We start from the raw sequence: 18,012 nt of genomic DNA, 5'->3' as shown, positions 1-18,012 counted from the left end.
GTGCATAAAATGAAAATGAAATGAGAATCACTGTGTACCTTTTCTGAATTTTAGGAGATTCTCACAATGTCAATAAGATGAATATGCGAACTGAGCATGTGATGTTCAACATTATTTATTATTTTTTTTACACTTGTGGTCGTTCACTATCTTTTGGCTTCATTTTCAGAATGTAATTTCAAGCCTTTTCAGTATTTTTTCAGAAATCTTCATTATCAGAAGGTAAATGCATGTGTATGTACTGTATGTACATGAGAGAGAAACAACTGGTTCAATTTGCTAAGCCCTGTTTATCAATTTATCCCCTAACAGCCTGCAAATTAAATTTCTCGCCCAGATTTTGTTGCACGATGGATATAATGCGCATTGTTGTTGCCCCCACAATAAATGTGCGATGTTGAAACGGGCCATGTGTGCTGCAAAACGACTGACACTTTCATGAAGAGATTCTGAGGGAACTCCCATCCCATTAAGTGTTTAATTACAATGAATCAAAGTGTTTAATTACACAATCAAGGATGCATACATTTGATGGTCAGCCATCCATGTTACACTGTCCCTGCTGTCTGAAAATGCAGATCAGTTCTCCAAACCTTTCTGGTTGCTCCTACATTTTAAACTGTACATGTGGGGTTTTGTTTTCCAGTTTATGAACAACCAGTTAAATTCTGTTGACTCACGGTAAACATCCACATGATGGTGCCATTGTTACAGAGCATGAACAAGCGAGCAGGCAGGCATGGTTTGTTATGGCATACCATTCAGTATATCTTTTTTTCTCAGCTTTGTGTGAAAGTCCTTGTCTTGTATTAAAGCATCAAATAATTGATTACATATATTTATAAGGCAGATTATAGTCCAGGATTTATTATTTCATTAGCATACATATATATTCCAAGTACATCGTATTTAATATATGATTTTGATATATTACATATATATAATATATATTTATATACAGAATATAATATTTTTAAATGTGTGACATATATTTACATGTGACCTAAAGAAAGTGAGTATCCTAAAATTGACATAGTCTCACATGTACAGTATGCATATGCACAACTCAAAAATGATATGAAGGTTAATGATATGGTTAGGATTCGTCTTGTTTTATTCCGGTCCAGGTTGTGCTGGATCCTGAGCCTATCCTGAAACCACAGTGTGTATGGTGGGAATCTATCCTGGATGGGATGCTGGTACATCACTGGAACCATGCAAGCAACCATTCACACCTAGTGGTAATTGAGAGTAGCTAATCCACCTACCAGCATGCATTGGGAGGAAACTAGAGAACTATAGTAGGAAACTAAATATTCCTAAAAGACCATATGAAACCCCAAACAGTAATCCGAGCCCAGGAACGCTACCAATAACGCCACCGTGCCATCCCTCATGGGATTATGTTATGTTGCTGAAAATATATTACATATTTGGAAAGTTTAAATAGACACACTCAGTGGCACTACATAGTATTCAACAACATTAGCCTTATTTCACTTATCTAAAAGAGAAGCAATAAACATAAAAGTCCAGACATTGATGTCAATGAAGGACAGTGGGGGAAAAAAGCCAACATTTGATAATTTATCATTTTGAATTATTCATGAGTTCAAATGGGCGTGAGAGCAAAGCATGCTATGAATATCCTTATACCATTCTTCATAAATCTTGGAAATGATGAGCATTTGTGTTATTCATTACAGCAAATTGCAGCATGGCTCCACTCTACATATTGATTAGCTGACATTTTGCTTATAGCATTTTGGAGCAGTATGTTCGAGTGAAACACTTTAAGCAGTAGCACTAGACATTAGCAAGATTTAAGAGTTTACTTAGACCCAAGAGTGGACTGAAAAACTCTGATAACAAACAGCTCTCATTGGAACGGCAGATTTATCTCACTGGGAGTGCACACTAAATCTGATCTAGCTTTACAATTACTGGCTTTAATAGCCTTGATATTTCACTTCGACTGCCACTGATTAAGACGACTGTGCATTCCAGTAACTTAATATGGTCTCCAACTATGAACTCTGGGTGCGCCAGTCTTTTTCTCGACTCAGCTGACTGAATTCAAACGCTGGTTTGAAGAGTACGTTTATCAGGCAGTGCAAGAATAAAAGGGAATAAAATACCCTTAGATTGTGTGAGGATTTGTAAATCGTCCGCCACAAAGCCTGGAGATTTTTCATCAGCTAAGAACCTCATAGTAAACTGCCGATTTACACAATAGATGACATCATCCATAGTGACACACTGAAAGGGCGGGCAGTGTGGAATTTGCTTAGAACAGCACTCATACCATAGCTTGGCCACAACATGGTAGCGATACACACTGATCCCTATGTAAGGGTTAACGTCAAACCGATAAAGGAAGTTACGAACTGCTACCATTTCTGTCGTCCTTTCTTTGGTGCCTATAATCAAGCTCTGTCGCCAGACATCAGTTTTGGGGTTGTAGCGCAAGAGTGTATACTTCAGGGTGCCACCGGAAACAAACAGCTCACCGTTGCAAGCCGTAGCCCGATGGGCAACCGCAAAAGTCTCATTGGGTAGTGGTGCGACAAAGGTCCATCTGTTAGTCCTAGGGTCATAACGCTCCACTGTTGAGAGACACTCCCCTCCGATGGCATACACATGGTCATGTAGAGCTACAAGCTTGCAATGAGGCCTGGCCTCATTCATTGGACAGATTTCACTCCAAATGGAGGTCATGGGGTTGTAGCAAAACACCTTTCTTGATGGTAATGTGCATTGGAAGCCTACAGCTACAAACAGATAGTTATCCATGGTGCACATTGCACAGCCCTCGGATGAGACTTCCTGAGGGATTTGGCACTGAAGATCCCATGTGTCTTTGTAATCATCATAGTAAAAAAGTCCACTAGCTCCTCTTACAATGTAGGAGTCTGTAGACCGTGAATGACTTCTGGTCCTATCTGGGGAGTCCATGTCTGCGACCATGAGGTGTCTTTTGCCTCTACTGCGTTGCCTCTGGATCTGGTCTCGCTCACCTGCCTTAAGTCGACCGTACAGGTTTGGATCTCGTAGAACCTGAAAGTAATTGTCTGACATAACTCTCAGAGCAGCTTGCTGAAGAGCATTGTGTCTATGTTTCTTGGCAAGCATCAGTGCTTCCAGACAATTGCCCAGGTCAAGTTTTCCAGTTAAACTCTCCAGTTCTGCATTTCCTATGTTCTCCACAGGAAGGTGAAAAAATTGGGCCCTAGCCACTGTTTCCACTTGTGGATCCTCAGAGAATTGTATTTGTTTTGATGACTCTGTGGAGTTTGTTGAGAAATCATTTAGAAGTGTGGGTGAGCGGCATTGAGTCACAGGAGGAGGAAAAGGGATCTGGACTTCTGACTCTGCAGCAGCAGCAAGATAACTGTCCTTGCGAATTAGTCCATGTCTGAGATGTCTTCCAGTTTCTGATCTGATGGGAATTTGAGACACTCTTTCTGAGTCAATTACAATGTCCAGATCTCTAATGATTAAAGATGAAGGCAAGGGACTCGGTGTCCGGGGTTTATCCTTTATGCTGGCTTCATATGGTCCATAAATTGGACTTCTAGAATGGGTGGGGCTTAAATCTGAAACTGACTGTGAGGATGTCTCGACAAAATAATCATAAATCTTACCACGAACTGCTGTGCTTTGATCTCCAGGCCCCTCTATTACCAGGTCAGCATTCTCCACTTTGATCTCTGCCTTCGACTGGAAACTGGAAAAAGTTCCAGGATGACCCATATTCTGTCTGAGCTCTCTGCCAACTTCAACTCCACCATCCAGCTTTTTAAGCTGGCATGGCGAACGACGTCCACTTGGACTTGCCACTCTGACATCTAAACCAGGTGTCAGTAGAGTCAGTTCTGCTTTGTTGACTTTAATCTCTCTCTCTGCCTTGTCCAAGAAGTCCCCCATGTTACCCTCCACACCAGAGGCAGGTGACAATTTCCCCTCTGGACTGGTCACAAATTCTTCAGGCTTTTTCTCCAAGGAACTTCCCTCTGTATTGGTCACAATGTCCTCAGACTTTTTACACTCTTTAATGTTACATTCCACACCAGAGGATGACAATGAAATTTCCTCTGGATTTGTCACAAAATCCTCAGACTTTTTATCCACTTCTATGTTGCGCTTCACACCGGAGAAAAGCACAGAACTTCCTTGTGCATTGGTCACAACATCCACAGACTTTGTATCCCCTTCTGTGTTGCGTTCCACACCAGAGAGCAGTGAGGAACTTCCCTCTGTGTCAGAAACAAAGAAATCCATCTCTTTATTCTCTTCCTTTTTAACCTTGTCATCTGTTTTTTGTAGTTGAAGAATGCCTTGCCCAGAATCCACAGTGGACTGCCTAGACCGGTTTTCTCCACCATTTTCCTCTATCTCTTTGTCTTTTAGAGGATCTAACACCGTTTTGCAAGGGCTGCAGGTTTCAGGACTTGGTTGAGTGCTCCTGGGAGGAGGTAGTCTCTTCTTGGCTCTTGCTTGGCCTCGAGCCCTGGAGCTATAAAATCGGAAGACCCAGGTGACGAAAAGAATAGCAGCAGCAGACGCAGTCAGCTTGGCCAGGAGCTGCATGTCAAAGTGCACTCCCAGCAAGTCCGCTATTGGCATTTCTGGTCAAGCAGGTTTGGCAGTCAACTGGTTATTTAGTCTTTAATCAGGATGCTGAACCTAGAGCATCCCAGTCTGTGTGCAACTTCACGATGAATACAACTACAAACTGTGAGCTCTCTTTCTATTGTCAATGTGGGATAAGGAACCTGATCCCTGCCCTTGTTGAATTTGCATGCTGCACACCGTGAGGGTGGGACCGTGGGTGTTATTCCAGCTGGTGCAAGCAATTGCAAAATCCACAGCGCTAGAGCTGATAAAGTACTATCTATTGTCATCTGTTGACTTTGAGTTATTTGCAGATGACAGTACATACTTTCTCTCATTTTCTTCAGTAGAAACCATAAAATTGCATAAGGTATTTTTGCAAACATATAGAATTTCATATTTTCAGTGGGCAGAAAATAAGGATAGTTTGGCATTGATTAGCGTTGTATACTCTCTGTAGATTATTAAAGTAATGAGCATAACAAGAGCTACTACAAGCACGTGGGTGTTGGGTATTTGCTTTTGTGCTAAGGGTGGAGATAGCTGTTAAAAACCTTAAACACATACAGAAGTGCACAGTCCAGGATGCAACTGTTTGCACAAATCATCAGGCATGATTATATATGTATTCAAATCTCCCAATGTATGTAATTTATTTCATATTAAGAACAATGGGTTTTAAAGACTTTTGATACTACCTGATAGCACTGTCATGTATATGCTCCTAAGAAACTCAAACCAACAAGCACACTTGAATAAGGTCTGAATAATTGATAGTTACACAGACTGACTCCCTCAACCTCCTACCTCTCGTATGTCAAGTGGAACGTTTTGGTGGCCTGATAAGTGCGACAGTTGATTTGGCAACATGTTTGTCTGATAATTGCAAAAGACCAAGCAAATTTGATACAGTATCATACAGGGTTGCCATTAATCTATCTATCTATCTATCTATCTATCTATCTATCTATCTATCTATCTATCTATCTATCTATCTATCTATCTATCTATCTATCATTTTTAAAGGCTAGGTCATTGGTACTTAATGCACGGACAATTTAACTAATTTATTTGGGAGATTTAAAGATAAAGTTTAAAATAAAATGTAATATTTAATCTATAACTAATATATAATCTATAACAAGTCGTATGTATATACACAGATAGATATATAGCTATCAATTTGTTCTTGTTAGACAGTAAGTACCGGGATTTTTTCAAGTTTTTCCTCTAAAATGTCTTATGATTGACTAATAAAGCCCTTATACTTATATAGAGTGTGTATGTTTGCTACTGTGGTACAAAGCTAAAACTTTGTAAAAGCTAGAAAACAAGAAAAGCTAGCATGCTATACCACATGCAAATATGCCTCGGCAAACTCTCAATCATTTTCAAAATCCTAACAAGCCAGTTTGTAAACAGCAGAAAGAGGAGCACAATGTCGTTCCTGCGCGATCTGGCAGAGTCACTTCATCCATTTAAAAATTTATACATTTTTAAAATCCAGATTAATATTGGAAAGAGTATTTCCCATTGGCTAAGATATAAGTCTTTCAATGGAGAGAGAATCTAATTCTGCTCCTACTAAGTAAAGGACAAACCTTATTATTATGCATAAACCATGTATTATGCATGCTGTAGTGTAAAATAAACATTGAAATGAGAAGATCAGATTTTCCAGTTTGCCTCTCATTGGCTGGAATAAAATTCTTGGAGAGTATTTAGAATATTCTTACTGTAAAAACAAACGTTTTAACTCATTCTGTAAGCTAACATTGTCACTATTCTAACTAAATTAAACTAACATGAGCCATTATTCAATCATATTTTCATAATTTTAAATGTGCTTTTCATGTACAATTATACAGCTGCCATTTGGGTTCTATGACTTGTATATAACAGTATATACTGTACATATACAATGCATTATGAAAATTCATATATATAAAACTACAGCATGTTATAAATGCCAAAGTGAGCGCTTTTTTCAAATCATGAAACTATAGTTATAGAGGTATTATGAAAGCTATATGACACTATATAAATATATACAGTGCATAAACATAACACATTATAATATAGCCTGATGTTACAAAATCATATTATTTCATTTATAAAGTTCTATAAATGTAGCTGAAGCTAATTAATGCAGGCTTATATTTATTCCAGGCATTAGAAGGGTTCATGCAGAGTATATGACATGTTATAAATGGATGCCTAATATTTTGTATGGTAATATGTTAGAATGCAAGGTTATAATGTTTTACAGAGATTAAATGAGCTCAGTAGACTTTCTTTATTTATTTAATGATATCATCTACATGGGCACACACATAACCAACATCGGCCAAGTTGTGTTACTCTTTTTTTCCAACATTTCCAAAAAACGTATAAATGACGGCTACGCAATTTTAAACCAATTTGAAGGCAACGCAGTTTTAAACCAAATGCTTCACAAACAAACTTCAACTGAAAATAATATGCAATAAATTCCCATTTATATCTGTTTAAATACATGATTTGTTCTGAAATAAGAATAGTACAGACACAGTATGCTTTCCTCATACTGTCTTGCTGTATATTCTCATCATAATGGGTGTTTCAATCTCCCCGAAGCTGTGGAGGAAAACAAGATATCGCTTGTATGCCTCACTCACATGATCAACATCATTCTGTAAACAAACTATTGGCATCAGCTTCATTCACAGCCAATAACTCAGCCATTAAACTGCGATTTGAGCAATATTCTAACGCTTTTTATTAGAGATGACGACTCTGAGCCTTTCTTCATATCTTAACCGAGATATGAAGAGACCCAGAATGTACTGCAGGGCTCTGTTTGAAATGGAGAAGCCACTGAAATGGAACAAATGCTTCAGGGTATGACAGGAGGAGGAAAAAAAAAAGAAAAACAGAAGCTAGGCTAGCCAAATCTGTCAGAATGATCACTGAACAAAAGCATCCTTCTGTTCATAATGTTCTTAAGGCGACTAGGTTTACATTAGATAAAAAAAAACCCAAACAAAACAAACCAAAAATGGAATAGAGGCTATTTTACTAAGCTCATATTTGACTAATCTCGCCTCCTACCTAGGCTTCAGTTCTAATCTCTTAATACACAGTGTGTTTAGAGGAGCTTAAATTGCAATTCTTCTGAATGTATGCAGGATTACTTTTCATCACAAGGGCAGCTTGGAAGTTGAGTGGCAGAAGACAAACTTTTCCAAACAGTTCACATGAAACTTTAGGAAAGACTTTACTTATGCAAAGATATTCTTTGCTGTTGTTAGTAATATATTATACTTTTTATCATTTTTTGGCACTTTTTTTAAGTGGGCCTGAGAGTAGATTGTTTGTTTTATAGCGCTGTCACTGTTGCCGTGTTTAGTCTGTTTGATACGAGCGTTATTCTTTAGGCATTAAAGAATACTGCAGAACAGTCTGAATGTGGTGGTCTCAGTCCACTTCTGAGTGCCTATTGGTGGCAGCGAGAAAGCAATTCCTATTTGACTCGATTTGAATCAACTCTGCTGCAGGAAGTGAACCAAATATGACGTGCAACTTGGGTGAGATCATTTGTTTTGTAGATACGAGCTGATGAGACACAAAGCACAAACTGAGGCAATGTAAATAGCTGCAGAAATGCACTCTGTTGTGGAGCAAATGAATGCAGGATGTGATACACAAACACACACATGCACACACACACACACCCAAAAAAGCAATCAGAAAAAGAGAAGTCAATTTTCAGTAGAAATTCTTTTTAAGATATTTTCACCAGAATCACTTAGCAACTCACCAAATATTATAACAAAAATATATATTACATTTGTTTCATGATGAATGTTTGCTTTAATGTCATTACCCTAGTGAAGCTATTTATTATTCATTCATTCATTCATTCATTCATTCATTCATTTTCTACCACTTATCCAAACTTCTCGGGTCACGGGGAGCCTGTGCCTATCTCAGGCGTCATCGGGCATCGAGGCAGGATACACCCTGGACGGAGTGCCAACCCATCACAGGGCACACACACACTCTCATTCACTCACTCACACACACACACACACACTACGGACAATTTTCCAGAGATGCCAATCAACCTACCATGCATGTCTTTGGACCGGGGGAGGAAACCGGAGTACCCGGAGGAAACCCCCGAGGCACGGGGAGAACATGCAAACTCCACACACACAAGGCGGTGGCCGAACTCGAACCCCCAACCCTGGAGCTGTGAAGCGAACATGCTAACCACTAAGCCACCGTGCCCCCCCCTATTATTTATTTATTATTATATTTATTTATCTCTGTAAAATAATATAGTTAGCTAGGACTAGAAATGTAGGCTATTTTTCTGGACGGTTAAATGTTAAATGTTGAGAAAAAAAGCTGCTTATATTACAAACCAGTTATGACTAATGAGCATGTTTATGTCAGCATAATAGAAAACTTTATTAGAACAAGAGAAAAACAGCTATTGTTCCTTTAACCTTTTATCCAATAACATGCTGCACTGTAGAATCGCTGATCGCTTCTATAATCCCGGAAAAAAATATTTCCACTGTATCCAACTTGTTCGACTCATTTTTATCTGTTGAGGAAATCGTTATACTATCTTGTGGAGGAGTTTCAGGAAATTGTGTTGAAAAAATAAAAGAAAACAAAACAATAAAACTTACTTTATTTAATTGGCCCAATTTTAAGTGGCCTGTATGGGGTTAAGGTTATTTATTTCTCCTCCAGCACATAAATCCTTTGCAGTAACCTTCCATAATTGTGGTACACAGGGCACATAAAAAATATTCAATTGAGGGCAAGTTGCTGACACGTTCATACACAAAGCTTCACAGGTCTTACATGACTATAAATAAAGGCGTCGGTGGAAGATGCAAATGCCGATCGGAACAAACAGCGTATTGTTGTATGAGCACACACAGCCGTGTTGAGTTGATCATCTCCATGTTTTAATACAGGTGATATGAAACAAATACAACAACCCTGTTTACACTCCTTTTGAGGAACAGAGGAATGGGAGGAGGGGGAGAAACTGTGAATAACATGATCCTAGCAGTACCTGTTAGGAGAGAGTTACATACTGTACACGATGCAGGTCACTGAATATATTATGCAACAAGAAAAGGGGGGAAGGAAGGAAGGAAGGAAGGAAGGAAGAGAACAGGTGGATGAGAGCAGAGAGAGGCGACACCGTGATGCCGCCACCGTAACAGATGCAGAGGAGGAGAAAATCGCCAAACGTCACATGCACCACAACCTGGAGAAGAGAGGCAGACGTACACTATGTTAAAGATGTGTTTTCCTCGTATTTCAAGCCTGCCACCATGATGCACAGGTTTGAGGGAGCATTAAATCAGAATAAGGGAAGTCTATTTAGTCAATTCTTTTTTTTTTCTCCTTTCTTTTTTTTTACTGTCCTTTTTTAATAAAATTCCTTGGTTATGATTCCTCAATGATGGTGTTACTGAACTGGGGATGACCAAACATGTGTAAGCAATAAAGCTTTGCTAATCTCCCACCCATCTCCCCTCAACCCCCTTATATCTCTGAATTATTATTATTTTTTTTAATATACCTCTCAGTATTTACACAGATGTACACAAAATACATTTAAAAAGAGGGTCTTCTGTTTTACTTCTCAAATAAAATCTCACCAGTTCACAGGACTTATTTTAGGAGTCTTTTTCCTTTTTTTGTACATTCCAGCCATGAGCTATTCAAGAAAAAAAAAGAATGGGAAAGTACCGTGCTGAAACGCAAAAAAAATAAAATAAAAAGGTGTCCAAAAAGAGGATGTTTGTGCTCGAGTGCAGTGTAGTTGTACAAGCGGAACAGCAATTATTGTTTTTTTTTGTCTTTTCAGTCTTTTCCTGTTCATATCGCCGTCCACTACAACCACCGTGACATCATGAGTTCAGCTCAAAGAAGAACGAAGTTGTTTCTTCTTTTTTTTTTTTGATTGACAGGCTAAGATGAGACACAGAAACGCAGCATGGACGACACAGAAAGTGGAGCTTCTTTTTCTATTGGGAATATCTTTTGCTTTTTATAGTTGGAACCACGGATGTCGGCATCAGGATCTTACAAAACAAACAAAACAAAACAAAACAAAAAAATACAAGGAGAGAACATGGCACCTCCTGGCAATGTTGCAGATGTCCTCCGAACACAGTCTCAAAGTGTGCCGTGGTGGGAACGTGTGTGCTTGGTCAGCGTGGAGGGACACATAGGTGTGGGCAGTTTTTTTTTTTTTTTTTTTTAAGTTTTCCTCTTATTGTTCTTTATTTGAATGCTCATTTCAGTTTGATAGTCAGTACAAGGATGAGGGGCAGCCATATCAGTCCGTACGCGTGCAAACTTGGACCCCCATCTGCAAACAGCAAAACAAGGTGTCAGCTTTAGCATATCAAATAATTGACCAGTTATTGACAATTGACAACAGTAGCATGTTGTCTGAAAGCTTATACTTTATACCCATATAAATGTCTGTTTAATTAATCATTTATTATCTTTACAACTGTACTGAGCAAAAAAGTATCTCAGACCGCCACCATACAACAAATCTTAAGTCAGTTGAGATAGATAGATAGATAGATAGATAGATAGATAGATAGATAGATAGATAGATAGATAGATAGATCTTCGGGGGGGTCATGGCCTAAGGGTTAGAGAGTCAGACTCCTAACCCTAAGGTTGTGAATTCTAGTCTCGGCCCGGCCACAACCGAGGTGCCCTTGAGCAAGGCACCGAACCCCCCCAACTGCTCCCTTGGGCGCCGCAGCATAAATGGCTGCCCACTGCTCCGGGTGTGTGTTCATGGTGTGTGTGTTCACTGCTGTGTGTGTGCACACTTTGGATGGGTTAAATGCAAAGAACAAATTCTGAGTATGGGTCACCGTACTTATCCGTATGTCACTTTCACTTCACTTTAGATAGATAGATGATACTTTGAAATTCAAGCAAATTCATTATATGGATTATCTGGATGTTCCTAAACACTTCATCTTCAGATTCAGCTTTGTTGATGAGAGGTCAGAAGATCATGGTCAGACTGGGCTGATCTGAGTACAGTAGATGCTGAGTTATGTGAACTCATTACAACAAATCTTGAGCATATGGAATCCAACAGTTAAAAAAAAAAAAAAAACACACAAACACCGGTTTATAAAGTGTGGCTATTTAAGTCTAAGCTATTTTTCACTAACCTTTCTCATTAACAATGCTTTTCTGCTAGTCACTGGATGTCAATCTGTATAAACCCCAGGTGAAAATCCCAGGAGATCAGCAGTTTCTTAGATACTCAATCCGGCCCATCTATCACCAACGAGCATGCCACGTGTACCCCACTGTCACTGAGATGCCACTTTTCCCTTTCTGATGCTTGATCTGAACATGAACTCAAGTTCCTGCTTTGTATCTCTGTGTTTGTATGCACTGCATTCCGGCCAGATCATGGAACCGATTGTATAAAAGAATGAATGAACCGTGGAACAGGTGTTCCTATTAAAGTGGCTGGTATAGTGGAGTGTATAATATTCATACGTTTTACACAACACATCTTGAATTTAAATCAATGGTCCTAAAAAAAAGGGTGCAACACATTTTCCACGCTGCTTCTACACAAAAAGTCATCATAAAAGGAACTAAAGCTTTGGTCGGCTATAATTTAATTCTAGAAAGAGACCTCTGAGGAATAAAAGAGCACGTGGAAAACGACTCTCTTTCCGCATCGGTGCTTTTTTGAAGTTATAATACAGAGGACAAGCAGCACAGAGCAGGCGGTTTTCGAAATCCTCCGATATTTCACTGTAATTGCCTAATGCACTGAATGGTGCTTTTGAGTGAGCAGTGCACTAATGCTAAGTGACCATAAGCACAACCCCAACATGTATTATGACATTTTCATGATGCATGAAGAGACCATGAGCGAAAGCGGTGTTCTCTCACCTGTGTGAAAAGTGCTATTGACTTCCATTACTATTATATATGGAGGAGACCCAATGCTATAACCACATGTTCAGGGTTTGTACCATATTCCTGAAGAAAGATTTATTATCTTATCATTATTCATTATCTTAATATTACAAATATCAACGATTAACCTGATAAGGCTATTGCTAGTTTTTAATTCCTGCTGTTGTTATTCATTAATTTGATGCAAAATATTGTTAAAGACAAGTAAAAAGGCTGTAGGTAGCATTCGAACATGTTAACTAGCAGAGTGTTGTTAGCCAAACTGTCGATGTTATGACACGACACATTTCTGTATACTTATTTTATTTCACGGTGTCGAAATGTCTATATATTTAGAACAGCTGTGCCATTATAAATTTGGATTACATTTTCAATGTTCAAAGTGATATATTTTTAAGTTAAATTTCATTTCAGTTTATTTAAATACCATATTTTCTCACAGAACCTTTTCAAACAGAGTAATTACTATTTCAAATGAATTATTTCAAACTAAGTAATTATAGCAACTAATAACATTCATTCATTCATTCATTCATTCATTCATTCATTCATTCATTTTCTATCGCTTATCCGAACTTCTTGGGTCACGGGGAGCCTGTGCCTATTTCAGGCGTCATCGGGCATCGAGGCAGGATACACCCTGCACGGAGTGCCAACCCATCACAGGGCACACACACTCTCTCATTCACTCACACACTCACACTCTACGGACAATTTTCCAGAGATGCCAATCAACCTACCATGCATGTCTTTGGACCGGGGGAGGAAACCGGAGTACCCGGAGGAAACCCCCGAGACACGGGGAGGACATGCAAACTCCACACACACAAGGCGGAGGTGGGAATCGAACCCCCAACCCTGGAGGTGTGAGACAAACGTGCTAACCACTAAGCCACCATGCCCCCCTGCAAATAATAACTAAGTACAAATATGTCTGGAGAAAACAAAAATCTGAAAAAAATAGAATAATATATTTTAATAATGGTATAAATAAGATTTTATAAAATTACATTTCTAGCACTAGAATTTGGATTTAAATATTGTGCTATTTTATATGTGAATTTTATGCTTTATTTTGAAGTTGAATACAATGAAATTTCAGTATAATGACATTTTAATAATGTCTTATTTTTGCACGTCCAATTTTATTTGCAATGCAACTTTAAAAACAGATTAACACGTTTTTTTTTCTTTCTTTCTTCTTTTTTGTTGTCTTTGCAACACCAGACTTCATTTCCCTGCTCACCTAGCAGCCAGGAGTGATGACGTAATGTTACTGAACAGCTACATATTATAGTTACATAATAATTAATAATAATATGAATCTATGAAACATTTTGTCTTATGTTACTTTATATTTTTTATTAAAACATGCAATATTGAGAAGTTTATTCAGAATTAAGAACAAACCTAATACGGAAAGTTTTGTATTTATTTTTTGGAATTTTATAAATTAAGAAATATAAAGTCTTTATATAACATCTGTACAAACCCAATATATAAAAATGTTGTTTCCATAATAATGCGCCAATACACACAGCCAAAAGAGTTCGGTCTTGGTTTGAGCTTGGCCAGCACAATCAACTCTCTTAAATATAATCGAACTAATGTGGGCCATTTTAAAGAGAAGCATGAGAAGCAGGTTCTCTGCTCCAACCTCTCTGAATCCTCTAGAAGATATTCTGCTATATGAATGCTAAAAAAAATCCACTAGAAGGTATTGAGAAGTTGTATGAATCTATTCAAGAAGGTTCGGAGCTGTATTTAAAGCAAATAGTAATCCGACACCTTATTAATTAAGAGATGTTACATCTTTCATCTGCGTTCACATTACTTTGTCCAACCCCTGTATACGTGGATTAAGATTTTAGTTATTTCTGTAGTGAAATATGGATTATTAAGAAGATTTCTTTGCTGCACAGGCTCGTGTACAGTGTCCTCTCGGGGCCTTGTTCCTACAAGCTATTTGCCTTGCATACGAGGCTGCAGGACGACCTGAATCTGTCCCTACAGTCATGCACCTGCTCGCGGCTGCATTTGCATATTCAAATTTATATCTGCGGGCACCAGAGGGTAATGTGAGAAAGAGAGAAACAGAGAAAGAAAAAAAAACAAAAAAAACAATGAGAGATCGAGAGAGGTAAAGAAATAGAGAGAGAGATTAGTTCTAGTCATAGTTTCTTCATTTTTACATATGGGGTTATACGAAATTGCAAATGAGCCAGTGAGATCTGCTCAAAAACTGTAATTCATCAGCAGCAGGCAGTCGCTAAGGTTTGGATGTTTTTCACCGGCTCATGCTTGTGAAATGACTGGAGACTGCACAGCTTCATGATGTATATTAAGTGCCTATAGTGAATATGAATCTGTGAAGGTGAAGCTGTAACTTGTATCGTGTCGTTTTATTATTATTTATATGATCTCTATCAATGATCATTAGCATTATGACACTGTAACCTTTCATGAACCTCGAGAGACAGAATTTTACCTCGAGTTTCATCTTTTGTGAGGTCTAAAACGGACAGAACCGTCTCTGCATGCGGATTTTTTTATATACAGCGTATGTAGCTTCAGTTGAGTTGTCACAAAGGGTCTATATGTAGTCATTATATAGCTCTATGAATCCATGCTTATTCAGAGTACTTAGAAAATTCTCATGAACTTTTACGGCATGTTTACGATACTGAAATAAACAAGTGGATATATTTTTTTCTATCCTACATGAAAGGGAGTTTTGGTGTTGGATCATCATCATTATACTGCATTATGAGTTACAATGTGAGTGTTGTATTTTTATTTTTTTCCCCAAATAAATAAATTAATGAAAAATGAAAAATGATGAATTCTGGTGTTAATGTGAAAAGACGTGGCATCAAAAAACCACCAAAAAAAAAAAAAAAAGATAAATTAAAGTGTAACGCTTAATGTGAAAAAAAAAAACAACAACAAAAAACCCAGCATCACTATAATATCATTATATTAATTCATATTTATAACACTTACATTAACATAACTCTTAATTATATTATAAAAAAATTTCTGTTATTTTGCCTCATATTGCCTCTAATAAGGTGCCATGAATCATTCACATTATGAAGTGAATAATTCATAATTATTTTGTGTTATTGTTCATTATAACGCCATCTGCTGCTCCGCACAATAGAACCTTATAATACCAAATAATTAATGTTTAAAAAAAAACATTATAAATGTCAAGCACAGTTATAATGCTTTATGAGGGGTTACTGAATAAGCCTTAAGAAATACTTCTCTAAGTTTCTGTTAAGGTGTTGTGTAGCTTAATGAACTCGCTTAATAACACGCTTTTGGAGTTCTGGCGCTCTTAAATTGCGATATTCAATTCATATAGTATGTTGGAGTGAGCAGATGCTGCAGAGACGCTTCGCAGGTGGCTCACTTGTCATTTCAAATATGTGGAAAAACCACAAAAAAAAAAAATAAGGAAGAAAAGGAAGAAAAGTTTTGTGCGCTGGCGAACAGCCAGATCCCGTCTCATTCTGCAGTCCCAGAAGGTTCCCACACTTACTGTTTTGATTCTGTGTGTGTTTCATCATGCTTGGGTTTTCTGCAGGAGAGAAAAGAAATAGGAAATAGAGTGAGAGGGTGAGTCGGGAGGCAGCTGTCTGGTCATTAAAAAAAAAAAATCATTATGTAACAAAGTTTACAGCGTCGTCACAACGTTGTCACAATTATTTCTCTCTCATTTATTACCGAGGCCTAAAGCTACGAGCTCGTTTCTCTCTCGCTACTAATCTACATTTTTTATTACAGGTGCCAATTTGTAATGCAGGGACACACACACACACACACACACACACACACACACACACACACACACACACACACACACACACACACACACACACACACACACACACTAATAGCCCACAATTGCTGAGATTCAGATGGTGCCGTGGGGTCTGTCGGGCTGTTAAATGAACATTAATGCTCTCTTTGGCCGATCTGTCCCTGTAGACAGAACCTGCCCCATAGTGACACTTATCCACCGAATAGCTTCACCGACGATTTGTAAATTTTCAGGAGGTCTTAATGAGGAAACGGCGATGAGGCGATTCTTCATCTGATGGACTATGTGCCATTTACTCCATTACAGCTCTGTGAATGTAAGAACTAAAATATCTGGGCATCAGTGACGATGATTTTGTGTGACTTCTTTCCCGTCAAAAAAATAAGAATTTGTGTGTAGTCTATATGTTTGATTGGATTATTGTCAGATAGGATAAATAAGAAAGTATAACTAATTAATACTGATATACTGATTAACCGAACACAATACGGGGACACACCAATGATTATGAGGTGTGTGTGTGTGTGTGTGTGTGGTGACTAACCGAAAACGATGAGGCGTGTGTGTGTGTCAGTAGAACCCAGTGGGTTCTGTGCTGTACAGCGGTACATGGAACCATTGAGTTCTGCAGGCACACGCTCCAGCACCAGCTCCTTCCCATCTCTCTCACTGCTGCCATCCAGCAAACGTCCTCCCACTCGCGTCCAGGTAAACAGTGGCTCAGGGAACACCTCATTCTGTAAGACAGTAAGATAGATAGTTTATGTATGTGTGTTGCATTGAAAGATTGTTGCGTTCACTCTTGATGCTAATGCAGAAAATCTTTTTATTATTAAAAAAAAAAAAAAAGCAACCTTGAGGGACGAAGCATCTTATAATATCAATAATATAAACCCATTTTCACTGTGCTGCATTAGCTGAATAAATCACTGCTTTAATACGGTTTCTTCGCCTCTTCTTTTCTTTCCTCTCAACACATTCCAGTTAGCAACATTTTTCTTCTTTTAACTTAACTGAAATATTCTATCAATAAACGAGACACTTCCCAGCAGTGGCAACGAGAGCGAGTTGGCGTTATAATAACTCTGTTATTATAGATTCGTTCAGCGTCCTGTTGAACTGTAGAGACAAATAAAAAATGGAGTTTGTATATCAGGAACATGGTCCATGAAAGCTCTCACAACAAATAGGCACTTCACATGATAGCAAAAGTCTATCGAGTTTCACTCTCGCCCTCTTACGGTGCCACTTTGTCAGGCATTATCTCTTATTAGGTCTGAAAATGCCTGCAGCAAAAAAAAAATAAAAAAAAATAAATATATATATATAAATACAAAATATTATCTTAACTCTTAACTAATGTTCAGCACAAGTGTGTGTAGGAGTATGTTCTAGGCAGTTAACTTTGTAAACTCGACAGACAACTACACACACTGGGTTATTTTTTCTGTGTTCATTTTTTGTGTGTTTCACAATTTGTCTTTTTTTTCTAGTTTTTAGGCCTACTTTAAAAATATCACCTTTCACACATCTTACATTCAGCTGTAACTTTTTCACTTGTTTAAACGCGAGTTATC

General features: G+C 38.1%; 2 protein-coding genes across 2 annotated transcripts in view; both read right to left on the bottom strand.

Annotated features, from left to right (window-relative positions):
• Positions 1 to 515: 515 nt before the first annotated feature.
• klhdc7a (kelch domain containing 7A) lies at positions 516 to 4,748 on the bottom strand. The gene has a single exon (XM_027167669.2). The coding sequence runs from the start codon at positions 4,624 to 4,626 to the stop codon at positions 2,077 to 2,079; it is 2,550 nt and encodes an 849-aa protein (XP_027023470.1). The 5' UTR covers positions 4,627 to 4,748; the 3' UTR covers positions 516 to 2,076.
• A 4,361-nt stretch (positions 4,749 to 9,109) lies between these two features.
• igsf21a (immunoglobin superfamily, member 21a) overlaps positions 9,110 to 18,012 on the bottom strand; it is a 276,114-nt gene continuing 267,211 nt past the window's right edge. Inside the window, exons 8-10 of the mRNA XM_027167692.2 lie at positions 16,980 to 17,172; positions 16,154 to 16,192; positions 9,110 to 11,002 (exon numbers count right to left, since the gene is read on the bottom strand). Coding sequence (XP_027023493.1) covers positions 10,926 to 11,002; positions 16,154 to 16,192; positions 16,980 to 17,172 — 309 coding nt within the window. The 3' untranslated portion in view covers positions 9,110 to 10,925. The remainder of the gene's footprint in view (positions 11,003 to 16,153; positions 16,193 to 16,979; positions 17,173 to 18,012) is intronic.

This window comes from Tachysurus fulvidraco, chromosome 2 (assembly GCF_022655615.1).
Source record: "Tachysurus fulvidraco isolate hzauxx_2018 chromosome 2, HZAU_PFXX_2.0, whole genome shotgun sequence".
In the NCBI taxonomy this organism is placed as follows: Eukaryota; Metazoa; Chordata; class Actinopteri; order Siluriformes; family Bagridae; genus Tachysurus; species Tachysurus fulvidraco.
Note: the sequence above shows the minus strand (reverse complement) of the source record. Positions and strands in the feature narration are given on the sequence as shown.

Bases quoted from the DNA above. Each gene is read 5' to 3' on its own strand.
- klhdc7a (XM_027167669.2), bottom strand. From the start codon at position 4,626: ATGCCAATAGCGGACTTGCTGGGAGTGCACTTTGACATGCAGCTCCTG.